We start from the raw sequence: 21807 nt of genomic DNA on the forward strand, positions 1-21807 counted from the left end.
ACGGTAGCCTTTTTTCCAGCACCATGGACAGAGCCCACAGCATTCTGTGGTAGTAAAAATAAAAAATTATAGAAGATATCCATTTGTTAAACTATCCTTTAGTGAAAGGAGAATGTCCACAAGTATTATGGCTGCTGTTCGCAAAGTCTGCAAACCAAACCTGTCCGTGAGGTTTGCCTTTACCTCCCTTATCTCACCTCATTTGCTCACATTTATATATAGACCTATTTTTCTACTGTATTATTGACTGTATGTTTGTTTTACTCCATGTGTAACTCTGTGTTGTTGTTGTATGTGTCGAACTGCTTTGCTTTATCTTGGCCAGGTCGCAATTGTAAATGAGAACTTGTTCTCAACTTGCCTACCTGGTTAAATAAAGGTGAAATTAAAAACATTTAAAAAAAAATATTTCTGAATGGGCCGATGGTACCGTAAAAAATCTGCTATAAACTGACCAGTTTTCTATTAAAGAAAGAGTTTCAGAAATATTAACATGCGCAGGTATGAGTGTAGTCTACATGATCATGTCACGACAGTGAAGAGGCTGGTGGATAGTATATTATAACAATTACATTTACGTCATTTAGCAGACGCACTTATCCAGAGCGACTTACAAATTGGTGCATTCACCTTATGATATCCAGTGGAACAACCACTTTACAATAGTACATCTATATCTTTGGAGAATTTAACAAGAGAAAGAGTTAGAAAAATGATCCTGATTCTATTCTATAAGGATCTTGGGCAGTCCGTGTCCCCATATGTGTTGGCGATAAGGATCGGAGGATAGGAGATGCCTGGATAGACTTTGTGTTCATTTTCCAACCAGCTCTCTTGAATAGTTTCCCCCTTGTAAAATAGTTTTGTACTCAATTGAGCTCTTAACCTGATTCATATTGATCTCTCTGGGTCTCAATTGTGCATACTTAATTCAGGGAGGTAATCAAATCAGCCCAGGCCCGGCGGTGATGAGTGACAGGGATACAGTGATAGGGTACAGTGATAGGGATACAGTGCCAGGGATACAGTGATAGGGTACAGTGCCAGGGATACAGTGACAGGGATACAGTGATAGGGATACAGTGATAGGGATACAGTGCCAGGGATACAGTGATAGGGTACAGTGCCAGGGATACAGTGACAGGGATACAGTGATAGGGATACAGTGCCAGGGAAACAGTGACAGGGATACAGTGACAGGGATACAGTGCTAGGGATACAGTGACAGGGATACAGTGATAGGGTACAGTGCCAGGGATACAGTGCTAGGGATACAGTGCCAGGGAAACAGTGACAGGGATACAGTGACAGGGAAACAGTGACAGGGATACAGTGATAGGGATACAGTGATAGGGATACAGTGCCAGGGATACAGTGATAGGGATACAGTGACAGGGATACAGTGATAGGGTACAGTGCTAGGGATACAGTGCCAGGGAAACAGTGACAGGGATACAGTGATAGGGATACAGTGATAGGGATACAGTGCCAGGGATACAGTGCTAGGGATACAGTGCCAGGGAAACAGTGACAGGGATACAGTGACAGGGATACAGTGATAGGGTACAGTGCCAGGGAAACAGTGACAGGGATACAGTGACAGGGATACAGTGCTAGGGATACAGTGACAGGGATACAGTGATAGGGTACAGTGCTAGGGATACAGTGCCAGGGAAACAGTGACAGGGATACAGTGCCAGGGATACAGTGCCAGGGATACAGTGAACAGGGATACAGTGCCAGGGATACAGTGCTAGGGATACAGTGCTAGGGATACAGTGATAGGGATACAGTCACAGGGATACAGTGCTAGGGATACAGTGATAGGGATACAGTGCCAGGGATACAGTGCTAGGGATACAGTGCCAGGGATACAGTGCCAGGGATACAGTGCCAGGGATACAGTGCTAGGGATACAGTGCTAGGGATACAGTGATAGGGATACAGTCACAGGGATACAGTGCTAGGGATACAGTGATAGGGATACAGTGCCAGGGATACAGTGCTAGGGATACAGTGCCAGGGATACAGTGCCAGGGATACAGTGCTAGGGATACAGTGCTAGGGATACAGTGTTGGGATACAGTGATAGGGATACAGTACCAGGGATACAGTGATAGGGATACAGTGCAAGGGATACAGTGCTAGGGATACAGTGCTAGGGATACAGTGATAGGGATACAGTGCCAGGGATACAGTGCTAGGGATACAGTGATAGGGATACAGTGCCAGGGATACAGTGCTAGGGATACAGTGCCAGGGAAACAGTGACAGGGATACAGTGACAGGGATACAGTGATAGGGTACAGTGCCAGGGAAACAGTGACAGGGATACAGTGACAGGGATACAGTGCTAGGGATACAGTGACAGGGATACAGTGATAGGGTACAGTGCTAGGGATACAGTGCCAGGGAAACAGTGACAGGGATACAGTGCCAGGGATACAGTGCCAGGGATACAGTGAACAGGGATACAGTGCCAGGGATACAGTGCTAGGGATACAGTGCTAGGGATACAGTGATAGGGATACAGTCACAGGGATACAGTGCTAGGGATACAGTGATAGGGATACAGTGCCAGGGATACAGTGCTAGGGATACAGTGCCAGGGATACAGTGCCAGGGATACAGTGCCAGGGATACAGTGCTAGGGATACAGTGCTAGGGATACAGTGATAGGGATACAGTCACAGGGATACAGTGCTAGGGATACAGTGATAGGGATACAGTGCCAGGGATACAGTGCTAGGGATACAGTGCCAGGGATACAGTGCCAGGGATACAGTGCTAGGGATACAGTGCTAGGGATACAGTGTTGGGATACAGTGATAGGGATACAGTACCAGGGATACAGTGATAGGGATACAGTGCAAGGGATACAGTGCTAGGGATACAGTGTTGGGATACAGTGATAGGGATACAGTGCCAGGGATACAGTGCCAGGGATACAGTGACCAGGGATACAGTGCCAGGGATACAGTACTAGGGATACAATGATAGGGATACAGTGCTAGGGATACAGTGACAAGGAAACAGTGAGGGATACAGTGTCAGGGATACAGTGCTAGGGATACAGTGACAGGGATACAGTGATAGGGTACAGTGCTAGGGATACAGTGCCAGGGAAACAGTGACAGGGATACGGTGACAGGGATACAGTGCTAGGGATACAGTGACAGGGATACAGTGCTAGGGATACAGTGCCAGGGAAACAGTGACAGGGATACAGTGATAGGGATACAGTGTCAGGGATACAGTGCTAGGGATACAGTGACAGGGATACAGTGACAGGGATACAGTGCTAGGGATACAGTGACCAGGTATACAGTGCTAGGGATACAGTGCTAGGGATACAGTGCCAGGGATACAATGCTAGGGATACAGTGCCAGGGATACAGTGCCAGGGATACAGTGATAGGGATACAGTGCTAGGGATACAGTGCCAGGGATACAGGGACCAGGGATACAGTACAAGGGATACAGTGCCAAGGATACAGTACCAGGGATACAGTGACAGACATACAGTAACAGGGATACAGTGACAGACATACAGTAACAGGGATACAGTACCAGAGATACAGTAACAGGGATACAGTACCAGAGATACAGTAACAGGGATACAGTACCAGAGATACAGTAACAGGGATACAGTGACAGGGATACAGTAACAGGGATACAGTGCCAGAGATACAGTCACAGGGATACATTTACATTACATTTACATTTAAGTCATTTAGCAGACGCCCTTATCCAGAGCGACTTACAAATTGGTGCATTCACCTTATGATATCTAGTGGAACAACCACTTTACAATAGTGCATCTAAATCTTTTAAGGGGGGGGTTAGAAGGATTACTTTATCCTATCCCAGGTATTCCTTAAAGAGGTGGGGTTTCAGGTGACTCCGGAAGGTGGTGATTGACTCCGCTGTCCTGGCGTCGTGAGGGAGCTTGTTCCACCATTGGGGTGCCAGAGCAGCGAACAGTTTTGACTGGGCTGAGCGGGAACTGTGCTTCCTCAGAGGTAGGGGGGCCAGCAGGCCAGAGGTGGATGAACGCAGTGCCCTTGTTTGGGTGTAGGGCCTGATCAGAGCCTGAAGGTATGGAGGTGCCGTTCCCTTCACAGCTCCGTAGGCAATCACCATGGTCTTGTAGCGGATGCGAGCTTCAACTGGAAGCCAGTGGAGAGAGCGGAGGAGCGGGGTGACGTGAGAGAACTTGGGAAGGTTGAACACCAGACGGGCTGCGGCGTTCTGGAGGAGTTGTAGGGGTTTAATGGCACAGGCAGGGAGCCCAGCCAACAGCGAGTTGCAGTAATCCAGACGGGAGGTGACAAGTGCCTGGATTAGGACCTGCGCCGCTTCCTGTGTGAGGCAGGGTCGTACTCTGCGAATGTTGTAGAGCATGAACCTACAGGATCGGGTCACCACCTTGATGTTAGTGGAGAACGACAGGGTGTTGTCCAGGGTCACGCCAAGGTTCTTAGCACTCTGGGAGGAGGACACAAGGGAGTTGTCAACCGTGATGGCGAGATCATGGAACGGGCAGTCCTTCCCCGGGAGGAAGAGCAGCTCCGTCTTGCCGAGGTTCAGCTTGAGGTGGTGATCCGTCATCCACACTGATATGTCTGACAGACATGCAGAGATGCGATTCACCGCCTGGTTATCAGAAGGGGGAAAGGAGAAGATTAATTGTGTGTCGTCTGCATAGCAATGATAGGAGAGACCATGTGAGGATATGACAGAGCCAAGTGACTTGGTGTATAGCGAGAATAGGAGAGGGCCTAGAACAGAGCCCTGGGGGACACCAGTGGTGAGAGCGCATGGTGCGGAGACAGATTCTCGCCACGCCACCTGGTAGGAGCGACCTGTCAGGTAGGACGCAATCCAAGCGTGGGCCGCGCCGGAGATGCCCAGCTCGGAGAGGGTGGAGAGGAGGATCTGATGCTGATGATCTGAGGATACAGTGCCAGACACGTACAGGGTCTCAATATGTTTCTGTCTCCACTGGGAGGTTATATTATATATACAGAATAATGGTTATATACAGAATAATAAGCTGAATAATGGTTATACACAGAATAATGATTATATACAGAATAATGGTTATATACAGAATAATAAGCAGAATAATGGTTATACACAGAATAATGGTTATATACAGAATAATGGTTATACACAGAATAATGGGTATATACAGAATAATAAGCAGAATAATGGTTATATACAGAATAATAAGCAGAATAATGGTTATATACAGAATAATGGTTATATACAGAATAATGGGTATATACAGAATAATAAGCAGAATAATGGTTATATACAGAATAATAAGCAGAATAATGGTATACACAGAATAATGATTATATACAGAATAATGGTTATATACAGAATAATAAGCAGAATAATGGTTATATACAGACTAATGGTTATATACAGAATAATGGTTATATACAGAATAATGGTTATATACAGAATAATAAGCAGAATAATGGTTATATACAGAATAATGATTATATACAGAATAATGGTTATATACAGAATAATGGTTATATACAGAATAATAAGCAGAATAATGGTTATACACCGAATAATGATTATATACAGAATAATGGTTATATACAGAATAATAAGCAGAATAATGGTTATATACAGAATAATGGTTATATACAGAATAATAAGCAGAATAATGGTTATATACAGAATAATGGTTATATACAGAATAATGGTTATATACAGAATAATGATTATATACAGAATAATGGTTATATACAGAATAAGAAGCAGAATAATGGTTATATACAGAATAATGATTATATACAGAATAATGGTTATATACAGAGTAATGATTATATACAGAATAATGGTTATATACAGAATAATGATTATATACAGAATAATGGTTATATACAGAATAATGATTATATACAGAATAATGGTTATATACAGAATAATGATTATATACAGAATAATGGTTATATACAGAATAATGATTATATACAGAATAATGATTATATACAGAATAATGGTTATATACAGAATAATGATTATATACAGAATAATGATTATATACAGATTAATGGTTATACAGAATAATGGTTATATACAGAATAATGGTTATATACAGAATAATGATTATATACAGAATAATGGTTATATACAGAATAATGATTATATACAGAATAATGATTATATACAGAATAATGATTATATACAGAATAATGGTTATACAGAATAATGGTTATACAGAATAATGGTTATATACAGAATAATGATTATTTACAGAATAATGGTTAAACAGAATAATGATTACATACAGAATAATGGTTATACAGAATAATGGTTATACAGAATAATGGTTATATACAGAATAATAAGCAGAATAATGGTTATATACAGAATAATGGTTATACACAAAATAATGGTTATATACAGAATAAGAAGCAGAATAATGGTTATATACAGAATAATGGTTATATACAGAATAATAAGCAGAATAATGGTTATATGCAGAATAATGGTTATATACAGAATAATAAGCAGAATAATGGTTATATACAGAATAATAAGCAGAATAATGGTTATATACAGAATAATGGTTATACACAAAATAATGGTTATATACAGAATAAGAAGCAGAATAATGGTTATATACAGAATAATGGTTATATACAGAATAATAAGCAGAACAAGATGGTGCCGGTGGGGAGGGCTGCCGTCTTATCGGCTCTCAACCAATCATGCTATTTTGTTTGTTTTTTCGCGTTGTTCGTAACTTGTTTTGTACATAATGTTGCTGCTACCATCTCTTATGACCGAAAAGAGCTTCTGGACATCAGAACTGGGATTACTCACCTCAAACTGGACGAGGAGTTCTTCTTCAATGAGTCGGAAGCGAGGGATATACTACGGACACACGACCAGGAACCAGATCCCCGTGATTCACTGGAAAAGGAAACGTAGGTTTCGTGGAAAGAGATCGGGTTGCCTTGTGAGGATCAGGCGACGAGTGGCTAATCTGCCCTTGCCTTCCGTTCTGCTAGCTAACGGTCAATCACTGGAAAATAAATGGGACGAACTGAAAGCACATTTATCCTACTTAACGGGACATTAAAAACTGTAATATCTTATGTTTCACCGAGTCGTGGCTGAACGACGACATTAAGAACACTCTATTCACTCTATCGGCAGGAAAGAACAGCAGCCTCTGGTATGACACGAGGCGGGGCCTATGCATATTTCTAAACAATAGCTGATGCACAAAATCTAAGGAAGTCTCAGGGTTTTGCTTGCCTGAGGTAGAGTATCTCATGATAAGCTGTAGACCACACTATCTACCTAGAGAGTTTTCATCTGTATTTTTCGTAGTCTACATACCCCCACAGACCGATACCGGCACTAAAACCGCACACAATGAGCTGTATTCCGCCGTAAGCATACAGGAAAACGCTCATCCAGAGGCGGCACTCCTAGTGGCCGGTAACTTTAATCCAGGGAAACTTAAATCAGTTTTAACAAATTTCTATCAGCATGTTAAATGTGCAACCAAAGGGAAAACAATTCTAGACCACCTTTACTCCACACACAGAGACACATACAAAGCTCTCCCTCGCCCTCCATTAGGCAAATCTGACCATAATTCTATCCTCCTGATTCCTGGTTACAAGCAATGAAAAGTGGTCACATGAAGCAGATGCTAAACTACAGGAGTGTTTTGCTATCACAGACTGGAATATGTTCTGGGATTATTCCAATGGCATTGAGGAGTACACCACATCTATCACTGGCTTTATCAATAAGTGCATCGAGGACATCGTCCCCACAGTGACTGTACGTACATACTCCAACCAGAAGCCATGGATTACAGGCAACATTCAAACTGAGCTAAAGGATAGAGCTGCCACTTTCAATGAGCTGGACTCTAACCAGGGAGCTTATAAGAAATCCCGCTATGCCCTCCGACGAACCATCAAACAGGCAAAGTGTCAATACAGGAGTAAGATTGAATCGTACTACACCAGCTCCGACGCTCATCGGATGTGGCAGGGCCTGCAAACTATTACAGACTACAAGGGGATGCACAGGTGAGAGCTGCCTAGTGGCACGAGCCTACCAGACGAGCTAAATAACTTCTATGGTCGCTTCGAGGCAAGTAACACTGAAACATGCATGAGAGCATCAGCTGTTCTGGACGACTGCGTGCCCAGTCCCCTCCTGTACTCCCTGTTCACTCATGACTGCACGGCCAGGCACAACTTCTACACCTTCATTAAGTTTGCTGATGACACAACAGTGGTAGGCCTGATCACCGACAATGATGAGACAGCCTATAGGGAGGAGGTCAGAGACCTGGCAGTGTGGTGCCAGGACAACAACCTCTCCCTCAATGTGATCAAGACAAAGGAGATGATTGTGGACTACAGGAAAAGGAGGACCGAGCACGCTACCCAGACTATTTGCATCTGTGTGTGTGTGTGTACTCCTGTGTGGGAGGCATGGCAACCATCTTGCAATGGAATGTTGCCGTTTGATGACATACTTCTCCTGTCAATAAAGAAGAGCTGTTTCTTTATCCTTTATCCTCCACCTCATTCCTAGCCCACAGACTGAATACTACTATATGGGTAGTTTTGGGTCGTAAACCCACAGACTGAAGACTATTATATGGGTAGTGTTGGGTTGTAAACCCTACAAACTGAAAGACTACCACATGGTTACTATGAGTGCAGAGTGGCTTTTCCATAACACATCTTGTAACCCAAACAAATGGTTGCTCTGAAAGTGTCTGGACACATGGTAGAATGAGGTAAAATATGTTGTTGTTTGTGTGTACGACATTTAAAGGTGATTTTGACTTCAGATTTATTAATGATAGAAAGGAAGGAAGGTAACCTTCCCCAGATCTGTGCCTCGACACAATCCTGTCTCAGAGTTCTACGGACAATTCCTTCGACCTCATGGCTTGGTTTTTGCTCTGACATGCACTGTCAACTGTTAGACCTTATATAGACAGGTGTGTGCCTTTCCAAATCCCGTCCAATCAATTGAATTTACCACAGGTGGACTCCAATCAAGTGGTAGAAACATAAAGGATGATCAATGGAAACAGGATGCACCTGAGCTCAATTTTGAGTCTCATAGCAAACAGTCTGAATACTTATGTAAATAAGGTATTTCTGTTTTTTAAATAACTTTGCAAAAATTCTAAAAACCTGTTTTCACTCTGTCATTGCGGGGTGTTGTATGTAGATTGATATGAAAAAAAAAACATTAATTTTAGAATAAGGCTGTAACGTAACAAAAAGTTGGAAAAGTCAAGGGGTCTGAATACTTTCCGAATGCACTGGAGAAATGCTTGACTTGCATGACACAAATTATATAAACATGCAGAAAACCTTAACAAGACCGACACACGCACACACGCACACACACACACACACACACACACACACACACACACACACACACACACACACACACACACACACACACACACACACACTAGTCATATAAGGTCTGTTCTAAGTTTATAAGTTGAGACTTACCTAAGACAGGTACACTTGTCTGTTCTACCTCACCCAAGATCACCTGCATCACATCTTCACCTCTCTCTCTCTGTAGGATCATTCCTCCGTATGACTACTAACATATTCTCTCTCTTCTTCTTCTCATCCTACCCTTGTCTCTCTCTGTGTTTTGTCTTCCCTCCCTTCCCTTTCCCTCCTAAAGCGTGCAAAAGAAAAGAACAAGACCCAAGCAAGGAAAGGAACAATACACCAAAGAAATCGCGCCTGGTTTTTACTGACCTGCAGCGTCGCACCCTGCTGGCCATCTTCAAGGAGAACAAGCGTCCGTCCAAAGAGATGCAGATAACCATTTCTCAGCAGCTGGGACTGGAACTCACCACCGTCAGCAACTTCTTCATGAACGCCCGCAGGCGCAGCCTGGACAAATGGATGGACGAGGGGAGTCCGGGAGGAGCATCTACAGCCTCCAGCTCTTGTACCAAAGTGTGATCGATGGGGGTGGGGGGGGGGGGTGGGGGGGTTAGGTGAGGGTTGGGGTTGATGGGTGGGGGGAGGGGCGGAGGGGGGAGGGGGGAGGGGCTTCGCAGCACCACTGGAAAACCAAAACGTTTTTACATTTTGCTTTTTTTGAGGATGAGTTAAAAAGGAAAGGGGTTGTTTACTGGCCGATTTAGCAAAAAAAAGAAATCAGATCCATTTATAAAACATTGATGCATTGATGAAGCACTATAGGGTTAATCCCACCCCCCTTTGCACACTGCCTGAATGATACCACCAATACAAGGCTATTCATGACTAATGTCTATCTGAAAACTATAGCTTTATTATAATGAACCACAGTTAATCTGCTCTATTCTAGTTTTTTTTATAATGTCACTCAAAACATTAGCCCACAAAACCAAAGACCAAGTATAATATGCTAACATATATATATATTATGTAAATTATCTATATGTAATATTGGATTGAAACTACAGGGTTAGCTAACCCACCAAAGACTTAACCACAGAATGTTCTAGCAATCTCCCGGTAAAGGACTTCTTTGAGATCGTCATATAGCATACTTATGTTAGGAAATAAAACATTTGGCTCCAAATACCTAGTATTATCTCCAATGATGGAGACAAGTTCTGATATGTTTCAGATGAATGTTGTTGACACAAATCCAGGTCAAAAAAAAAATGTCAAAAGCAGAAAAGACTGACTATATACAGGTATTGATCTTACCCATGTCAATGGAATAATAATTAGTTTAATATCCATGTTTAGCCAGCTTTACAATTTAGTTGTGCAATTCTTTTCCCTAGGAACTGAGAACAGAGGGCAGAGAAATCCTGTATAGACGGGGTCTACCTCTAGTTAGCCTGCTATCTGCCTGGGTTTTTTTTTTTTCTCCCAGAAAACCCGGTTGGAAGCTCCCGGAATCAGGAGGGAATTAACAGGAAATCCGGAACCCTCCGCCCAGGATTTCTGGGAAAACCTAAGAATTTTGAGAAAGCAACCCTAGTGTGATTTCATAACTTGAGAACAGACCAATAGACAGCAGATAGAGAGAGAGGCATGATATTAGAGAGGATGGCTGAAACATCATCAGAGAATCCTCTGAGGGGAGAGGGAGGTTTAGGACTTAAGAGACCTTTCCACAGCCAGCTACTGGCAAGTATGCAAGCACAACACATGACCGACACACACATGACCGACACACACACACACACACACACACACACACACACACACACACACACACACACACACACACACACACACACACACACACACACACACCATTGACTCTTTACAGTGTAAAGTAAATACTACACGTAGCTCTCTCTCAACATATGTCGTGGTCTGTAAACTATTTGAGCACAATCTTGAAGCACATTTTATTTGCAATAGAACTGGAGCTGCAGCTCAATGTAGAATGTTCTTCACATATTAGAAAACTCAGGATGCCATTTCTAAACAGAGGCTGAAGAACACTGACTACTACTACTAATACTACAACTACTACTAATACTACAACTACTACTAATACTACAACTACTACTAATACTACAATTACTACTATACTACCCACTCTTGCACACACACAGTATAGTACTATACTCTCTATAGTATAATCTCGACAAACCACCCATGTCCAAATAAACACTAAATAGGACAGTAGGCCACAACCCTGAGGAGCCATTTCCCCCTGTTTCCTAACTTTGTATTATAGAAGCTTTCTGGTAAGACTAAAGTTATTATTCTACCCTGGCTTAACATGGTTTATCTTAACATAGTAACCATCAATTCTATTTTAATGACAATATCAATCAGCTGCAATAACCTCTACTAGTCTCCACTTACCTCCACTAGTCTCCACTAATCTCCACTAGTCTCCACTAATCTCCACTAGTCTCCACTAACCTCCCCTAACCTCCACTAGGCTCCACTAGCCTCCACTATACTCCACTAACCTTCATTAGTCTCCACTAACCTCCACTAGTCTCCACTAACCTCCACTAGTCTCCACTAACCTCCACTAGTCTCCACTAGTCTCCACTAGCCTCCACTATACTCCACTAACCTTCATTAGTCTCCACTAACCTCCACTATTCTCCACTAACCTCCACTAGTCTCCACTAACCTCCACTAACCTCCACTAGTCTCCACTAACCTCCACTAGTCTCCACTAACCTCCACTAGTATCCACTAACCTCCACTAACCTCCACTAGTCTCCACTAGTCTCCACTAGTCTCCATTAGCCTTCACTAGTCTCCACTAACCTCACTAGTCTCCACTAACCTCCACTAGTCTCCACTAGCCTCCACTAATCTCCACTAGTCTCCACTAACCTCCACTAGCATCCACTAACCTCCACTAGTCTCCACTAACCTCCACTAGTCTCCACAATCTCCACTAACCTCCACTAGCATCCACTAGTCTCCACTAGTCTCCACTAACCTCCACTAGTCTCAACTAGTCTCCACTAACCTCCACTAGCCTCCACCAACCTCCACTAGTCTCCACTAGTCTCCACTAACCTCCACTAGTCTCCACTAGTCTCCACTAACCTCCACTAGTCTCCACTAGTCTCCACTAACCTCCACCAGCCTCTACTAGTCTCCACAAGTCTCCACTAGTCTCCACTAACCTCCACTAGTCTCCACTAGTCTCCACTAACCTCAACTAGTCTCCACTAGCTTCCACTAGCCTCCACTAACCTCCACTAGTCTCCACTAGTCTCCACTAACCTCCACTAGCCTCTACTAGTCTCCACTGGACTCTACTAGTCTTGTAGAGGCAACACCCTGGGCACCAGGCTAAGAAAGAAACAGACCAAGAAACAAACCAGGAAGAGTGTGTCTGTGCCCCAAATGGCACCTTATTCCCTATATAGTGTATTACTTTTAGTGCACTGTGTAGGGAATAGGGTGCAATTTGGGACGCAGACCCCAGAGTCTGCTTCTTAACTGCTGTGCTGATACTCCATCTGTATGGTACACCAATGATGATTATATACACATGCCTGTGTTGAGGACTCCACTCAACACAGTAGCAACCATTCATTATATTACACATTCTGTAAATATATACAACCTGCTACTTTTCAAGTCAACCCCATACATAAGATCTTTAGAGTTCAATCATGTCAAACTCGTCTATCCTTCTATCAGCCATCGATCAAACAACCAAAGCAAAAAGTCCGGTAAGCAGCCCCTTGTCCCGTGGTACACAGGTTTTTTCGTGATATAAAAGTGAGCCAAAGGCTTGACGGACCAGAAATGGACATTTGAGACTTTTTTCTATTTATTGACAAATCAAAACCAAAGAAACTTTTTCTGCACCTAACTGTTCTACAACAAAACTGTTCTAAAGAGGAAGATAATTATAAATGTGAGCAGCGATGATGATGATGATGAAGAGGAAGAGGAGGAGGACAGACATCAGGGGGAACGGAGAAGTAGCTTTGTTCTGTTCTGATTGGTCAGGACATTTTAAGGGGAAGCAGGATGAGACTGAAAGGGTTTAAAACACGTGTGGGAACTATGCCGCTGCGGCAGTTGTTTCCTAAGGCAGAATGACGTGTCTCTGAAAGTTGGAAGGTTGTCTTTAACGTGTGCCTATGCAGTTTTTCAAGAAAAATGGAAAAGAACAACGAAAACCTCATCAGCTACAAAACCAAAGATTCATAATTATTCCTACAGAAGTTTTCCCCCAAAGTTTATTTTCCTGACAATGTTGACCATACATACAGCCACATATGTATACATGCATGCATACCGTATAGCTAGCGCTACCCAGTACATGCATGTATAGTAGTACATGTATGTATGATGTTAAGGGTACGCTCCTTCTTCAACATGACACTGTGTGATTCAGTAGGTATGATGCATCCTCTCCATCACTCCCTTTCACTGGACACTGATTACCTCGGTTCTCCGTCTGTCCAGTCCACTAGGGATCATCATGCCCGGAGGATTCAGCTGTATCTGTCACTGCAGTCTGTAGAGAAACATGATTCTGTGAAACTATGTGAAACTACAGTACACACCAAAGATAACAAAGAGCTGTCTCTCTCTCTCTCTCTCTCTCTCTCTCTCTCATCTATTCACCTCACTCTCCAGTCCACTGCTGAATCACAGCGTCCGTGTTAGTGAAGGAGGGTACAGTAGGGGACAGAGGGGTTGGGTGCTCATAGGCACATCCTGTATGACTTTTTTGGGGAAAACAAACTCTACTACTCCACACGTTCAAAATAAGCAAAACCAAAAATACAAAACAGACTAGTAGTTCAACCTGTTGAGAGAAACTGCTCAAATATCGGTCAAATAGCTTTATCCTTTTCTAGTTGTCTCTCTGTGAGGCTTCTAGTACAAAGATGCTCCACCACGGCCCTAGCCCTCTTGGTCCTGGTCCTAGTCCAGGTCCTAGCCCTGGTCCTAGCCCTCTTGGTCCTGGACCTAGCCCTCTTGGTTCTGGTCCTAGCCCTCTTGGTTCTGGTCCTAGCCCTGGTCTTGAGGCTCGGAGCCTGGTGGAGTCCACTTTCATACTCAGTCTGGTCTTGAGGAACATGTACCAAACATGGGTATGAAACTAAAATCCAAAGAGGTTTTCATTGCTTGTCTTTAGTATTTATGTTTGTTTGCCAATGCCTAATGTACAATTATGTTGTCTTTCCTAGGTTTATGTAATATATGATTTTATTTATGTAATTTATATTTGTTTTAATTAATTGAGAATTCATTTAAAATTGCCAAATCTCACTTGGAATCCTTTACCTTGATAAGTTTACCAAAGTTTACATTGTTTGTCCTGTTTTCTTTTGAGGATGCTGTCAAACTATTTATTTATGAGGTGTGTTAGTACACATGATCGTTTTTTTACTTAATTATTTACTGTTATTTAATTAGATGTAATTTTTTTTGGGGGGGATGAATATTTATGGGTATTTAAGAGAGTTAGAGAATCAAAGATGCAGTGCTTCTGTCCTACCCACGTTAATTTATTATTAGTAAAAGCTTTACTTTAAAAAGCAACAAGAGGGTGTTCAATTGTTTAGTGAATAATGACAGAACAATGTTTTTTTTTAATGAAATAATGTCAGGGTAGTTGTAACGATGAATGTCACCATTATATAATTATTATAACACATTTAGTTAAATCTTTTTCCTATACAGAATATTTTTTTTTCTCTCCATTAACTTTATTCTTCCTGATGAAAACAATCTGTTGATTTTTACAAGATAATGAATGAGCACTGCATTGTTTTTTTTTTTTCCCTTCTGTGATTTATTATTAATTAATTTATTTGTTTCATTTGCGAGACCTTTGCATTATTCTGTTTACCAAGCAATGAATTTCAGACGGATGTTTGTGCCACTGATAGAGGAGGGTCGCACGTTGAATGAGACAGACTCACCAAAGATAACTGGAGCATTTGAGAGGTTGGTCGTTGTTTCACTTGATAACGGAAAACAGAGGATTCCCTTAAACTAGCTGCTTCCAAGAATGACTTGTGTAAAAAAAAAAATCAAAAAAAAAAAAAAACTATTTCTATTTCTATAGTGAGAACCAAAGAGGCTACCTCACTGACCTTTCCATTTGTCATTTTAATCGTGTTGATGAAACCAAAGATACCAAAGATTTGTTTTCTCTAGTACGGTCTGCGCTTGACCCATGCTTTCATTTTGATATTATCTCTCTCTCTCTCTTTCTCCTTCCCTCTCCTTTCTCTTGTTCTCTCAAACACATGTCTTCTCCTCCCCTAAAATAATAGGGACGAAGGGGGAAGGTGAGGGTTAGAGAAGGTGAGGGTGAGGGTGAGGGAAGGTGAGGGTGAGGGTTAGGGAAGGTGAGGGTTAGGGAAGGTGAGGGTGAGGGTTAGGGAAGATGAGGCTTAGAGAAGGTGAGGGTTAGAGAAGGTGAGGGTTAGGGAAGGTGAGGGTTAGGGAAGGTGAGGGTTAGGGAAGGTGAGGGTGAGGGTTAGGGAAGGTGAGGGTTAGAGAAGGTGAGGGTGAGGGTGAGGGAAGGTGAGGGTGAGGGTGTGTGTCAGGGATACATGATTAATGCTGGCTTTCAGAAAGCCCTTCACCAGATCACAGTACACATTGTGTCCAAACCACACATTGAGTTGTTGTGACAAACCCCAAAGTTAACGCTGTTTTTGCACTGAAGCATTGAGACAACAAAGAGGCTGGATAAAATACATCCACATACTCTATATAAAGAAGGTATGGCTGGATAAAATACAACCACATACTCTATATAAAGAAGGTATGGCTGGATAAAATACAACCACATACTCTATATAAAGAAGGTATGGCTGGATAAAATACAACCACATACTCTATATAAAGAAGGTATATATATATATATATATATACATACTACTATAATTCCCAGACATCTAGGGATGAACGTTTAATCATTGTTTTTTTTATTTTTATTTTTTATGTAACGGCCAAACAAGCAGTGCCGGAAAAAAGAAAAAAACGTTTTCATAAATCTACAAACACAGGAGAGTCAGAATGATTAGCCCAAAAACCACAATGTCCATCTTATCACAGTGTCCATTATAGTAGCTGTGTTTTTACTAGTGCCTTTGCAAAGAAGGCTACAGTCCATACATTTGAAAATGCTTCCCTCAATCCCCCAAGTATCACTCCTAAACAATCAGACTTAATGGAAATAAAACAATGGACAATATACTGTAAATGGACTTCAAAAGCCACAATCCTCCTCCCTGCCTACTGTTCCAGTGCAACGTTGTGATTTTAACCAAACCAAACCAAAGAAACCAAAGGCACTGGTGAAAGGCCTCTCTGAAAGACACATACCAAAATGTAACCCTGATGCATTCTGGTTCAGACAAGAACAGAACAGCTGTAATAATTATAATAGCAGTAGTGTACTCCTTGGAACTAATTCTGTGTTCGTAACCAAGTGGGAGGTGGGAATATGCCAGTTGTGAAGTATTAAATACCAGTAGGATGAATTCACGTGCTTTGAACTCGTTGAGAAACGCAGATTGGCTAAAGGTCAACAAGCTACTTAACCATGAACTAAAAGTACAGCTATCATGCTCGTTAACAAATTATAGTGTTCACAAACCATATGAATAGATAGCTTTTTATAAATAATGTTTTGTTGTTGCATTTAACTGCTGGAAATGCTGTTATAGAGGCCATTCTCTTAGTAGGGAGCCACTGAGGCTCCTGAGTGGCGCAGCGGTCTAAGGCACTGCATCTCAGTGCAAGAGGCATCACTAAAGACACCCTGGTTTGAATCCAGGCTGTATCACAACCGGCTGTGATTGGGAGTCCCATAAGGGCGGCGTACAATTGTCCCAGCGTCGTCCGGGTTTGGCCGGTGTAGACCGTCATTGTAAATAAGAATTTGTTCTTAACTGACTTGCATAGTTAAATAAAGTAGGTGATGTCAAAGGTCAGCATGCGAGAGAAGTGGGAGGGACGAGTTTCCCCACTAGTAATTACCAGTTGGAGGGGTCTTCAATGGGATTTTTCCCAGTTACATGTGAGAAATTCCCACTTCCCACTTGGTTACGAACACATCATTATACTAATCATTCTCTAGCTCCTGTTTGGAAAGGTAATATGGAGTTGAAATGAGAGAGAGAGTGAAATAATGCTGAATCTAGTGGGAACTTGGGACCATTGTCATCTATGAAAGTACGGGAGTTCATCACGTGTTACCACCTTCATCTATGTGTAGCCTATACAAATTAGCATATAATACATTATGCAAATATACTTAAGATATGGGAGTGGCAACAGTTGATGTGAGACTCCTGGAACCATATGACAATACTGACTCCAATGGATTCTCTCTCTAGAGCTGACATGATAGGCTTTTAGGCCTATATTACTAATAGGGTTAGAGGCCTATATTACTAATAGGCTTTTAGGCCTATATTACTAATAGGGTTAGAGGCCTATATTACTAATAGGGTTAGAGGCCTATATTACTAATAGGGTTAGAGGCCTATATTACTAATAGGGTTATATGCCTATATTACTAATAGGGTTATATGCCTATATTACTAATAGGGTTATATGCCTATATTACTAATAGGGTTAGAGGCCTATATTACTAATAGGGTTAGAGGCCTATATTACTAATAGGGTTAGAGGCCTATATTACTAATAGGGTTATATGCCTATATTACTAATAGGGTTATATGCCTATATTACTAATAGGGTTAAAGGCCTATATTACTAATAGGGTTAAAGGCCTATATTACTAATAGGGTTAAAGGCCTATATTACTAATAGGCTTTTAGGCCTATATTACTAATAGGGTTAAAGGCCTATATTACTAATAGGGTTAAAGGCCTATATTACTAATAGGGTTATATGCCTATATTACTAATAGGGTTATATGCCTATATTACTAATAGGGTTAAAGGCCTATATTACTAATAGGGTTATATGCCTATATTACTAATAGGGTTATATGCCTATATTACTAATAGGGTTAAAGGCCTATATTACTAATAGGGTTAAAGGCCTATATTACTAATAGGGTTAAAGGCCTATATTACTAATAGGGTTAAAGGCCTATATTACTAATAGGGTTATATGCCTATATTACTAATAGGGTTAAAGGCCTATATTCAGCCAGCTATATTACTTTTCCACTGGGGCTGCTTTAACAAAGACGTAAACAGCGCTTTTGTTGCAAAGTATGAGATAACCATGGGACGAGTGCCTTGCTTGAACCAAAGCAAAGTGTAGACCTCTCTGTACTTACCTCAGCTTCTAGCTGGCCGTCGCGTTGTTGACTAGTGGACAATGTATTAGTCCGGCTCTGTGGTACTTTGCAATGCAATCACTAAGCAAACAACTAAGAGAAATGATACCAAAGGTTTTCCAAATATATCTGTTTCCTCTTCCTCTTCTTATTCTACCAAATGGTTACAAAGCTTTACATTAAAAAAAAAAAAAAATGAAAAAATGAAAAAGTTGTGGCATGTCAACAGCGCAGATCGTGCTCTCCTTAATGTTTTCAGATATACCTCAGAGATACTAGTGGTTAGGGTAATGTTATTCTAGCATATGTAATAAATTATTATTTTGGTAACTGTGTGACTTTACGAGACAAAAAAAAAACAAAAAAAAATCTTGATACATTTTAAGTTGTGATTTCTGTAATAGTTGAAGAGGTGCGCTTACCAAAAACAAATGCTTGTCTTTTTTGTGGTTTGGGTTTTTAATTGTTTCTGGTTTTATTTTTTTGTTGTTGTTGGAGGGGCTCCGGTTATTCACTCAGCTTTCTGTAATGAGGATAATTGCAGATTAAGCCCACAGTTTACATGTTACAATGTAAAAAAAAAAATAGGAAAAAAAAGAGAAAAACCCCCCCGTTCTTATGACCTAGTTTCTGACCACCATTTTGTAAATGTTTCCTTCTTTGTCTTATGACCTAGTTTCTGACCACCATTTTGTAAATGTTTCCTTCTTTGTCTTACGACCTAGTTTCTGACCACCATTTTGTAAATGTTTCCTTCTTTGTCTTACGACCTAGTTTCTGACCACCATTTTGTAAATGTTTCCTTCTTTGTCTTATGTCCTATTCTTCTGTGTTGAAGTGTAGCATTATGTTTAGCAACTGCCAAACAACAGTGCTATAGCCCAGATTTTATGCATGAGTATATTTACAATTAGCTAGCAGTGTAATGCATTGTGACTTCATTACTTTTTAAGTTCAGAATCCCGTACCACTCTATGGACTGCATGTGGTTGCTGAGAGTGTGGCTCAGTTGTGTATATATTGACCCTCCACTGTCATAGTGTACCCTTTGGGTAATAAGTGAATTAGCTGAAGCGTCCATATTCTGAGTAGAAGGTTATGAACACAAGGCTAACTGTTAATAACATACTGCACAAGGCTAACACAAGGCTAACTGTTAACATACTGTCAAAGAGTGACAGATGAGATATAAATAGAATGAGTCGAAAACCTGTTCTGAGACCCATTTTGAGACAGTAGTCCACAACTTTGATAATAGCCTTCGTATAGTAACTTACACAGCGCAGAATTTGACATCGATGGACAAACCATGTAGTATTTTGACCAACAACAATAGACCTGAAAACACAGTAGGAAAAAAATACATCTTTCAAAGAATATTACGGAAAAAAGACTCAACTTAATGATGTCACTGAAGGCACTGTGCCTGACAATCTATGCCTCTCTTTGACCTTCCACTTAGCTAACTGACAAATAAAACCCTCTTATTAGACAGCAGCACCCAATCAGTGTCTGATTAAAATACCACAAATGAGTTTAGGATGAAGTGATTGTACTGTTACTCTGGTCCTCACTGGGTTAATAATTTAAAAAAATAATAATAATAATTAAACCACACATAAAGAGATCTACAGCAAGGCCACTAACCTACCTCAGGGGGTCGTAGGAGAAGGGTCAGACAGTCCGACGACCACAGGGGGTTAGAGTTCAGAGGTCAGTGTGATGATAACCAAAATAACCTTGATGAATCAAATCACTCGTTCATTTAGTAGAACATGAGAATATTGAACAATAACTTTTAACTTTGATCCATCAATCTCACTCTCCACAGTTGGATTCTCTTAATGTGTCTATGCTTGATACATACATGTACGTTGGCTCAGTAAGGGTCTTATATAAAGCCTTTTCACACCACTGAGCCGAACCGAACTGAGCCGAGCCATACTGTACTGACCCGGTTTTGTTCAGGTCGGCATGATAGTGTGAAAAGGGGTACTTAGAGAGGAGTGTTTTCTAAACCAAAGGCAAGGTGTTGTTACAATCTGACGACAATGGCTAAATTACACCTGGAAAGGATGACCTCACAGGAGGTGGTTGAGAAGCCTGGTTCCAGGTCAGTTTGTGTGACAACCACCGTAGGAGTTAGATATACAGCACGGACAGATCTGGGATCAGGCTCGACTGTGTGGTAGTGGTTGAATATTCTAAGCAAAAGCTTCATTCCAAAGATGAAAACAAAGCCAATATGCTGTCTATCCCAAAGTATAATTATACATTTACAATTTTCTGTAGATTTTGACTGATTTGTTTCTGTGTCTGTTTTTTGTATTTTTATTTTTTGTAAAAGAAAAACATGATTATTTTTTTTTTTTTTTTTTTTTCTTCTTTATTTTCATTAGTTGGAACACGAATGAGAACTGGTATTAAAATTGTGATGTTGTATTGGAATCGTATGGATAACCTATTGATAAGCAATTCAATTATGATCAAAAATGAAGGAAATATTCAGAGTTAATGTTGTTTCGCTTACCCTGTCTCTGTAAAGACAAAATAAACCCTGTCTCTGTAAAGACAAAATACATTTGTCCTCATGACTTGAAAACCAAAAATGCATTTTTCAGATGAAAATTATTGTATAAGTTTTTTTGTTTGTTCCATGTCTCAAATAGACTATAAATGTTGCAGTTCTGCAATGTATTTTTTTCTTAAAACAAGGAGGGAAAATAAGACCATTTAAAAATAATGCATTAGTTTTCTTTCTTTCCTTTGAATTGAAGTATTTTGAACAAAGAGATAGTAACAATGTATCGGGCCTGAATCACTAGACTACCGTAGAACAATTTAACTACTTTAAAACACACACAATTCACGTTTACCTGTGTCAATGAGACCCACAGTATTTATAATAGTGAGTGGGTAGTGAGTGTCCCACTGCCTAATATTGCTAGAAGTGATTTCTGTCGTGGGAAATAAAGACTGAGAAGAGATTTCAAATCCATGCACTTTGAAACAAGTATGTCCTAATGT

General features: G+C 41.0%; 1 protein-coding gene across 3 annotated transcripts in view; it reads left to right on the top strand.

Moving 5' to 3' along the window:
* LOC106572165 (one cut domain family member 2) overlaps positions 1-10013 on the top strand; it is a 32586-nt gene extending 22573 nt beyond the window's left edge. For 2 of the 3 annotated variants that reach the window (XM_014146081.3, XM_045693979.2), the window contains one exon: positions 9727-10013. In XM_014146081.3, the coding sequence (XP_014001556.3) occupies positions 9727-10013 (287 nt within the window). The remainder of the gene's footprint in view (positions 1-9726) is intronic. The other variant, XM_045693984.2, reaches the window with a different exon arrangement.
* The last annotated feature ends 11794 nt before the right edge of the window (positions 10014-21807 follow it).

The sequence above is a fragment of the Salmo salar genome, chromosome 01 (genome assembly GCF_965601325.2).
Source record: "Salmo salar chromosome 01, fSalSal1, whole genome shotgun sequence".
NCBI lineage: Eukaryota > Metazoa > Chordata > Actinopteri > Salmoniformes > Salmonidae > Salmo > Salmo salar.